The sequence below is a fragment of the Salvelinus sp. IW2-2015 genome, linkage group LG5 (assembly GCF_002910315.2).
Source record: "Salvelinus sp. IW2-2015 linkage group LG5, ASM291031v2, whole genome shotgun sequence".
NCBI classification, from domain to species: Eukaryota; Metazoa; Chordata; class Actinopteri; order Salmoniformes; family Salmonidae; genus Salvelinus; species Salvelinus sp. IW2-2015.
The window spans coordinates 35,058,195-35,068,960 of record NC_036844.1 but is presented as its reverse complement, the minus strand read 5'-3'; the positions used below and the strand labels follow the sequence as shown (position 1 = coordinate 35,068,960).

Below are 10,766 nucleotides of genomic sequence, written 5' to 3'. Positions count from 1 at the left end.
TGCCAGTCATTCACTTTACCTCCAGCTCCACGGGTCTTTGATCTGCCGCCTCGTTCTTGTCAGCTCTCCCCTCGTCTTCACTGCTGCTAGCTGTTGTGCTACAGGGTCAAAATCTTCCTATCTTCCTACAAGCTCCATCTGCATTCGTGATGCACACTGCAGGTAATCATCCTTATCACCACTGTAGTGTCTTAGCTCTTATTACTTATTTTATATATAAGAAAGACTCTGGATACAAGAAATTGAACTGGAGCTTCACATTTACTAAAAAGAGTTAGTACCAGAATAACATAGAACAACACTGCGCATGACCATGGACGCTCCATTCTTTAAGGGACATCAGTAATTAACAGAACATTAACACTAACATGTGAACAGATAGGACAGCGACTATTTTTAATCATATAATTAAATATAAATTCACAATTATTGGATCCCTAGGGTTTTTGTAACATGAAAGTACAGCTTCTGGCCCGAGAAGTTCGTGGGAGGTTTATATAGTTTTTGTAGAGTCTGGCTTCTTCCCCTTCAAGGCGCTGCAGCAGAGTATGGTCCCTCCTATCATGGAGGCGGCCCATCTACTGAATTCAGCAGAAAATAACAAAACCTCCCACATGTATTCAGCTGATTTTCTGCTGAACTCAGTAGATGGGCCGCCTCCATGCTCCTGATAGGAGGGACCATACTCTGCTGCAGCACCTTGAAGGGGAAGAAGCCAGACTCGACAACAACTAAATCACCCGCCCACTAACATCTCGGGCCAGAAGCTGTACTTTCTTGTTTTAAAAACAATATATAATATATATATATATATATATATATATATATATATATATATATATATAATATATAATTCTGATTATATGATGAAAAATGTCCTCTATCCTTTCTGTTCAATGTTTAACAGTCGGAAAGGACCAGATATGTGTGAAAGAAACATAGTTATTGTTCCACCTTGTCTTCAACACGTCAAAGAGGAGTTTATGACATATTGTGTTCAAATATTCAGTTAATTTAGACTGGGAGGAGAAGATCCTGAGGAGACTGCAATGAAGGGACATATTTTGACTGTTTCCTCTCTGATGTTCTATACCTGTATTGATACTTCTCTTTATGCTTCTTTAAAATGGGATGGATTTATGACGAGAAAGATTTGAAAAAAAAGTTGATCTGTCTTTCTACAGAGAACCATTAACACAGCCCAGTGTTTCTCAATATAAATGCACAGAACTGAATTAAGCTTCATAGTCTTCAAAAGGTTTCAGGGGATCTTGTGCAATATTGCCTTATTGCTAACTTCTGCAAAGGAAACAACTTATTCATTCAGATGTGGGGCGGATTGTGGTTGAGACACACTTAACGGAGATACTAGTGACATTCAGTTAGATTGAAACTACATGCTGAAAAACCCTTGAGTGTGAAATAAATCATTTTAAGGTACGATCCATGGACTGAAATTAACTATACAATAGACTAAATAGACTAATGATACCAGTTTCATTAACATAGTTGAAATAATGATACACTATGATACATGTTTCAGTCAGAAGGTCCCAGTCACTGACTGTAGGCTTGTGGTTAACGTGGTGAACATAAACAGGAAATGCACRGCAGCAACCAGGAAACACTTTGCGGTCAGATACAATTATTTTATTAGAACATCTTTAACAGGATTAAAAAATGATCCTCTGATTCAATTATTTCTCTACTTAAATTCATCCCATTTTAAAGAAACATAAAGAGAAGTATCAATACTGGTATAGGACATCAGAGAGGAAACAGTCAGAATTTGTCCCTTCATTGCAGTCTCCTCAGGAACTTCTCCTCCCAGTCCAAATTAACTGAATATTTGAACACAATATGTCATAATCTCCCCTTTGACGTGTTAAAGACAAGGTGGAACAATAACTATCTTGCTTTCACACATATCTGGTCCCTTCCAATATTCTAACGTTGAACAGATAGGATAGAGACCATTTTCTATCATAGAATTACATTTAAATTGAGAAATATTGGATCCCTATGGTTTTTGTAACATGAAAGTACAGCTTCTGGCCCGAGAAGTTCGTGGGAGGTTTATATAGTTTTTGTCGAGTCTGGCTTCTTCCCCTTCAAGGCGCTGCAGCAGAGTATGGTCCCTCCTATCAGGAGCATGGAGGCGGCCCATCTACTGAATTCAGCAGAAAATAACAAATCCTCCCACATGTATTGAGGAAAATTATGCTTCAAGTAATAGGTCAAAAAGACAGTGGTAAACTGCAGGTTTCCATCCCGGATGAAGAATATTCCAGTGATAAACTGGCTTTGACCCTGGTCCTGTTACTCTTGATGCAGTTACAACACTTGGTCCCAAAGTTTGATACTTCTCTTTCTGTTTCTTTAAAATGAGATGAATTTAAGTAGAGAATAATTAAATCAGAGGTTGTTTGTTTAACCCTGTTAAAGATGTTCAAATAAAAAACGTATCTGACAGCAAAGTACTTCCTGGTTGCCGGTGTGCATTTCCTGTTTACGTTCACTACATCACCAACAAGCCTACAGCTGTTAAGTTGGAAATGTCTCTGTTAAAGTAGTAGTTGTTGCAGCTGCACCAGACTATGATCCCAACACAATATGACATAAACTCCTATGACCTGTTCAAGCCAGAGCTGTTAGCTGGAGGTTGATTGAGTCGTCGTTGAGTCTGACGGGTTCCTCTTGATATGGAGCAGCAGATTTCGGTCCCTCCTGTCAGGAGCATTGAGGCGGACCMCCTACAGACTCAGCTAAAATAACCAGGTTGTGTTGGGTAAACAGGACGAAAGGGTAGAGCTGCAGGTGGACATTCCATTATCAAGCAAGGGTCAACCAAAAACAGAATGGTGATCTGCAGTATACCGGCCAGGATGAAGAAYGTTCCAACGATGAACCTGGCCTTGACCCTGGTCCTGTTACTCTTGATGCAGTTACAGCACCTGGTCCCAAAGATGAACCCCATCACTCCTAGAGCTCCCAGGATGGAGGAGATGGAGGTGATCGTCATCAGATCCATCCATATGTCCCTATGGAAGGGCACATGAGTATGTTGGCCGACACACAATATATAGAGAGAGCACTGGGCACTAGGGAGACTATCCATCCAAAGACCTCCATCATCCATCCAAAGACTACCACAGTGATGCACAGTAAGACCCCTCCAATCACGAGCAGGGCGGCTGCCACCCAGCCGAAGTACAGCGAGTTCCCCAGCTCAGGCTTCCCTTCAATCTGCGTGGAGGAGTCGCTAATAATTTATCTGGCTAACAAGGAAACAGGGATGATGATGATGAGAATTCCGTCCAGGATGAAAAGTATTGCAGCGATAATGATCAACTTGGCCTGAGATGTTTTGTCTTTGATGCAGTTGGTGCTCTTGGCTCCGACCATGAAGAACATGACCCCCAGATCCCCCAGGATGATGGCAGTGAGAATCATGGCTCTGGCAGGCTGCAGAAAGTGTTCCCAATACCCCATGGAGTTATACACCTCACACTGTGTCTGTCCTGTGCCTTGGTTCACATAGCTCGATTTCCYGTTTATGTTCACTRCATCTACCACAAACCTASAGTCAGTGACTTGGACCTTCTGACTGAAACATACAGGATATCATAGTGTAGAATTATTTCAAGCCATGTGTAAGGCCCAACGCAGGAGATGAGAAGCAGGTACAGGGAGTGAACCATTTAACGTAGACGGACATATAATGGAACAKGAACAGCGTCTGGACATTAACACGACATGAAGTTTCAATCTGTTGATKTGTACTATGAGTCCCAGTCCCTTTATCATTGCCCCTCAGAACAGGCTTTGGGGTGTAGTGTAAAGTTGTCCCTAGTTGCTGATCATCGATCAGTTTAGCATTTTCGACACTAATGGTTAAGGTTTGAATTGGGTTGAGGGAAGACTAAAACAGGTTTTATTACGTCTTCAGCACAACTCAGATTGGGAAGCTTCCATTTTCATCAGATTCCTATAACATTTCTTGGTAATTATTATATTATAATTATCCCTATTTGGTAATTATTGGTTTATTCTAGGTTGGATCTCAACATTCCATAATGTTASACAATGCTGTTTGATGAGTTTGAAACTGAGTAGAGTTTTTCACCCATTTGGGTCACAACCACATAAAGCCCCACATACGTGTTAATAGGATGTCTGTTTCCATGACAACATATTTAAGTGACATCACAGCATCGAGTAGTTATAGAGGTCTTCTGAGTGGATCAGCTCTCCATTCTTACAGAAGACCTCAGGAACAAACTTCGGAGTGAACGAATGTGCATCAGACGCATCAGGGAGACAGTATTTTGATGACTGGGATATTGTGGTGAACGAGACGCAGTCAGGGAGACAGTATTTTGGATGGACATGGATATTGTGTCAACGAGACCCATCAGGGAGAAAGTATGTTGATGGACAGATATTGTGGTAACGAGACGCAGTCAGGAGACATTATGTTAGACATATATTTCAACGAACCAATAGGACGGTATTTGATGCAGAATTTGTGTCAACAGACGCAATCAGGACAGTATTGATGGATCAGATATTTGGCAACGAGAACCATCAGAAGATGTTGATACATATATTGTTCAACGGAACCATAGAGACAGTATGGTCTCGTACATGATTAATTTGTCAACAACCAGTCGGACAATGTATGACATGGAATTGTGAGGAAGAAAGGGAGAGAGTTAGAAGTGTATAGAAGAAAGGGAAGTAGTTAGAAAGGTATAAAGAATAGGGAGAGGACATAGGAATATATGTGCGTGAACGACCCAGTCAGAGACAGTTATGTTGATGACATGGATATTGTGGTGACGAAACGCAGTCAGGGAGACAGTATGTTGATGGACATGGATATTGTGGTCAACGAGACGCAGTCGAGGAACAGTATTTGGATGGACATGGATTTGTGGTCAACGAGACGCAGTCAGGGAGACAGTATGTTGGATGGACATGATATTGTGGTCAACGAGACGCAGTCAGGGAGACAGATTTTGATTGACATGGATATTGTGTGAACGAGACGCAGTCAGGGAGACAGTATTTGGATGGACATGGATATTGTGTGTCAACGAACGCAGTCAGGAGAAAGTATGTGAGACATGATATTTGCAACGAGACGCAGTCAGGGAGACAGTATGTTGATGGACATGGATATTGTGGAAATGGTGGAGGTAATGGGTGTTGGGTGGTCCTTTACATGGGGTGATGTAAGTTTCCTTCAACAATCAGTCTTCCAGATAGATGACACAGACACAGGAATCTTGGTATAAARGTCTTAATAAAATCTTGGTATAAAAGTCAGTAATAAAATGCAATTGCAGACAGAGATTCACATACAGAATACCTTAGTAGTCTATAGTAAAGATCTGTGTGGTGAAACAGGAGACAACACTCCTTCTACTAGTTGGTGTGGACAACCTACCGTTAATCATACCTTAACATTGTTACATTGGATTAGGTACAAAGTATCTAAGATTAGAAAAACATGTCTAGACTGTGGTTTCTCACTCTGCTATAAGCCATCAACCACACCTGTGTAGTCTCAGGCGCTTTGCTACTTTCAGAACATCTCGGCCTTGAGGCTACGTGACTATCAGCAGGTGCAGGCAGTTCTCAGCCTGAGAACTAAAGCAGTACATCTCCGTTACCAAGTACTTTTCTATCATTGCGCATTGCAAGCATACGGAGGTTATCACATATATACAGTAATCATGGCATTGGTATTGTTCAACATTGTCATTAACAGGCCAAAGAGGAGTTTTTGACATATTGTGTTCAAATATTCAGTTTATTTAGACTGTGAGGAGATGTTCCTGAGGAGAATCTGCAATGAAGGGACAACTTCTCAATGTTTCCTCTCTGATTTCCTATACCGATTTTAAAAGTTTCCAAAAAATTTGATGAATTTAAGTGGAGAAAGATTTGAGTCAGTAGATGATTGTTTAACCCTGTTAAATATGTTTAAATAAAATAATTGTATCTGACTGCAAAACGTTTCCTGGTTGCTGTTGTGCATTTCCTGTTTATGTTCACTACATTACCAACAAGCTTACAGTCAGAGACTGGGACCTTCTGACTGAAACATACACTATATCAGAGTGTAGAATTGTTTCAAGCCTTGTCAATGAAACAGTAATCATTAGTCTATTTAGTCTATTATATAGTTCATTTCAGTACATCAATCCAACCTTACAATTATTTATTTCACACTCAAGGGTTTTTCAGCATGTAGTTTCAATCTATTGATGTGTACTATTAGGCCCAGTCCCTTTATCATTGCCTCTGGCATGGATATCGTGTAAATGGTGGAGGTCGTGGGCATCGCCCTGGGAGTCATAGGATTAATACTGACCCTCGTGGTCTGTGCTCTCCCCACCTGGATAGAGACAACCTTCATAGCAACTAACTTTACCAATACAGACGTGGTCTTGTACGGCCTGTGGATGTGAGGTGACAAGGTGTGAGGTGTACAACTCCATTGGGTGGTATTTGCCCAATGTTCTGCAGGCCGCCAGACCCATGATCCTCACTGCCATCATCCTGGGGGTCCTGGGGGTTGTGGTCTCCATGGTCAGCGCCAAGTGCACCAACTATGTCAAAGACGAAACATCTCAGGACAAGTTGATAAATATCACTGGAATATAATTCATCCTGGCCGGAATTCTCATCTCCAATACTCACCTTGTCCCTGTCTGATTCGTGATGCACACTGCAGGTAATCATCCTTATCACCACTGTAGTGTCTTAGCTCTTATTACTTATTTATATAATAAGAAAGACTCTGAATACAAGAAATGGAACTGGAGCTTCACATTTACTAAAACGAGTTAGTACCAGAATAACATAGAACAACACTGCGCATGACCAAGGGTGCTCCATTCTTAAAGGGGACATCAGTAATTAACAGAACATAACACTAACATTGAACAGATAGGACAGCGACCATTTTTCATCATATAATTAAATATAAATTCATAATTATTGGATCCCTATGGTTTTTGTAACAAGAAAGTACAGCTTCTGGCCCGAGATGTTCGTGGGAGGTTTATATAGTTTTTGTCGAGTCTGGCTTCTTCCCCTTCAATGCGCTGCAGCAGAATATGGTCCCTCCTATCAGGAGCATGGAGGCGGCCCATCTACTGAATTCAGCAGAAAATAACAAATCCTCCCACATGTATTCAGGAAAATTATGCTTCAAGTAATAGGTCAAGAAGACAATGGTAAACTGCAGGTTTCCATCCAGGATGAAGAATATTCCAGTGATAAACCTGGCTTTGACCCTGGTCCTGTTACTCTTGATGCAGTTACAACACTTGGTCCCAAAGTTTGATACTTCTCTTCATGTTTCTTTATAATGGGATGAATTTAAGTGGAGATTAATTGAATCAGAGGTTGTTTGTTTAACCCTGTTAAAGATGTTCAAATAAAAAACGTATCTGACAGCAAAGTGTTTCCTGGTTGCTGTTTTACCTATTCGGTTCGCAACCACATCCTGCCCCACATCTTTATTAATAGAATTTATGTTTCCATGACAACATATTGAAGTGACATCACAGCATCGAACAGTTATAGAGGTCTTCTGAGTGGATCAGCTCTCCATTCTTACAGAAGGCATCAGCAACGAACTTCAGAGTGAACACATTTGCTGAACGAGACACAGTCAGGGAGACAGCATTTTGATGGGCATGGATATTATGGATATCGGGTTAACCGAGGAAATGGTGGAGGTCGTGGGCATCGCCCTGGGAGTCATAGGATTAATACTGACCATTGTGATCTGTGCTCTCCCCACCTGGATAGAGACAACCTTCATAGCAGAAAACGCTGCCAACACAGAGGTGGTCTGGTACGGCCTGTGGATGAGCTGTGTGACCCAAGGCACGGGAAAGACACAGTGTGAGAAGTACAACTCCATGGGGTATTGGCCCCACTTTCTGCAGCCTGCCAGAGCCATGATCCCCACTGCCACCACCCTGGTGGTTCTGGGGGTCACAGTCTCCATGGTCGGAACCAAGTGCACCAACTGCATAAAAGATGAAACGTCTCAGGCCAAGTTGATAATTATCGCTGGAATACTTTTCATCCTGGCCGGAATTCTCATCCTCATCCCTTTATCCATGGTAACAAGATTTGTCCAAATCCACTACTCCATGCAATTCAAAGGAAAAACTGAGCTGTACTTCGGCTGGGTGGCGGCCTCCCTGCTCCTGATTGGAGGGTTCATATTGTGCATCAATGTGGGCGTCTTTGGATGGATGATGGTAATCTTTGGATGGATAGTCTCCCTAGTGTCCTGCTATGTCTCTATATTGACCCACACACTGCTCCCATTCAGTTATTCTCCTGAACCCCACTATGGGGCCAAGTGGACAGGTCTGATAACGCTCACCTCCATCTCCACCATCCTGGGAGCTCTAGGAGTGATGGGGTCCATCTTTGGGACCAGGTGCTGTAACTGCATCAAGAATAACAGGACCAGGGTCAAGGCCAGGTTCATCGTTGGAACATTCTTCATCCTGACTGGTATACTGGTATACCCATCCCTGTCTGCTCGTCGCCAGTTTTTGTTTATCCCTTGGACCTGCCTATCCACTCCCATCAACACACCTCCGCTGCCCGCTCCGCCACCTGGAACTATCTACCTCCACGTTCTCATTTATTAATAAATACTCACCATTCCAATACTCACCTTGTCCTGGTCTGCTTCTGGTCCAATTTTGGTAACCCTGACAGCAGAATTGTTTCAAACCTTGTCAATGAAACAGTAATCATTAGTCTATTTAGTCTATTATATAGTTAATTTCAGTACATCAATCCAACCTTACAATTATTTATTTCACACTCAAGGGTTTTTCAGCATGTAGTTTCAATCTATTGATGTGTACTATTAGGCCACAGTCCCTTTATCATTGCCTCTGGCATGGATATTGTGTAAATGGTGGAGGTCATGGGCATCGCCATGGGAGTCATAGGATTAATACTGACCCTCGTGATCTGTGCTCTCCCCACCTGGATAGAGACAACCTTCATAGCAACTAACTTTACCAATACAGACGTGGTCTTGTACGGCCTGTGGATGTGAGGTGACAAGGTGGGTGGTATTTGCCCAATGTTCTGCAGGCCGCCAGAGCCATGATCCTCACTGCCATCATCCTGGGGGTTCTGGGGGTTGTGGTCTCCATGGTCAGCGCCAAGTGCACCAACTATGTCAAAGACGAAACATCTCAGGACAAGTTGATAAATATCACTGGAATATAATTCATCCTGGCCGGAATTCTCATCCTCATCCCTGTTTCCTTGGTAGCCAGATCAATCATCGACCATTCCACGCAGATCAAAAGAAAGACTGTGTTGGGGGCCTCGCTGTACTTCGGCTGGGTGGTACCCACCCTGCTCCTGATTGGAGGGTCATACTGTGCATCACTGTGGGAATCTTTGGATGGATAGTCTCCCTAGTGTCCTGTTGTATCTCTATATTGTATTATCCTCCGCCCCCTTATTGGGGCATGTGGAAGGTTCTGATGACGATCACCTCCATCTCCTCCATCCTGGGAGCTCTAGGAGTGATGGGGTYCATCTTTGGGACCAGGTGCTGTAACTGCATGAAGAGTAACAGGACCCGGATCAAGGCCAGGTTCATCGTTGGAGCATTCTTCATCCTGGCTAGTATACTGCAGATCACCACTGAATTTGTGGTTGTCCATTACTTGATAATGGATGTATTATTATAGGTAAAGCTCCGCCTTATCTCAGTTCACTGGTCACGATAACAACACCCACCCGTAGCACACGTTCCAGCAGGTATATCTCACTGGTCATCCCCAAAGCCAACACCTCCTTTGGCCGCCTTTTCTTCCAGTTCTCTGCTGCCAATGACTGGAACGAATTGCAAAAATTGCTGAAGCTGGAGACTTATATTTCCCTCACTAACTTTATTAAACATCAGCTATCTGAGCAGCTAACCGATCGCTGCAGCTGTACATAGCCTATCTGTAAATAGCCCATCCAATCTACCTACCTCATCCCCATATTGTTTTTATTTACTTTTCTGCTCTTTTGCACACCAGTCTTTCTACTTGCACATCATCATCTGCACATCTATCACTCCAGTGTTAATTTGCTAATTTGTATTTACTTCACTACTATGGCCTATATATTGCCATATCTCCTCACGCCATTTGCACACACTGTATATAGACTTTCTTTTTTTCTATTGTGTTATTGACTGTACGCTTGTTTATTCCATGTGTAACTCTGTGTTGTTGTTTGTGTCGCACTGTTTTGCTTTATCTTGGCCAGGTCGCATTTGTAAATGAGAACTTGTTCTCAACTAGCCTACCTGGTTAAATAAAGGTGAAATTAAAAAAAATTAAAAAATGGGATGAATTTAAGTGGAGATTATTTGAATTAGAGATTGATTTTTTAAACCTGTTAAGGCTGCAAGCCCGAGGTCGGTACACCTATGACAACATCCAGCTCAAGTGCAGGGCGCGAAATTCAAAATCTATTTTTTTTAAATATTTAACTTTCACACATTAAAAAGTCCAATACAGCATTTGAAAGATAAACATCTTGTGAATCCAGCCAACATGTCCGATTTTTTTAAATGTATTACAGCAAAAACACCACGTATATTTATGTTAGCTCACCACCAAATACAAAAGAGGACAGACATTTTTCACAGCACCGGTAGCATGCAGCTAGCATGCACAAAGCCAACCTAACTAACCTAGAAC

General features: G+C 42.1%; 1 protein-coding gene across 1 annotated transcript; it reads left to right on the top strand.

Moving 5' to 3' along the window:
- Positions 1–7,650: 7,650 nt before the first annotated feature.
- LOC139027724 (claudin-4-like) lies at positions 7,651–8,693 on the top strand. The gene has a single exon (XM_070443501.1). It carries the CDS (start codon positions 7,710–7,712, stop codon positions 8,691–8,693), a length of 984 nt encoding a protein of 327 aa, XP_070299602.1. The 5' UTR covers positions 7,651–7,709.
- The last annotated feature ends 2,073 nt before the right edge of the window (positions 8,694–10,766 follow it).

What these genes read in the sequence shown, in the direction of transcription:
- LOC139027724 (XM_070443501.1), top strand. Translation starts at nt 7,710, where the DNA reads ATGGGCATGGATATTATGGATATCGGGTTAACCGAGGAAATGGTGGAG.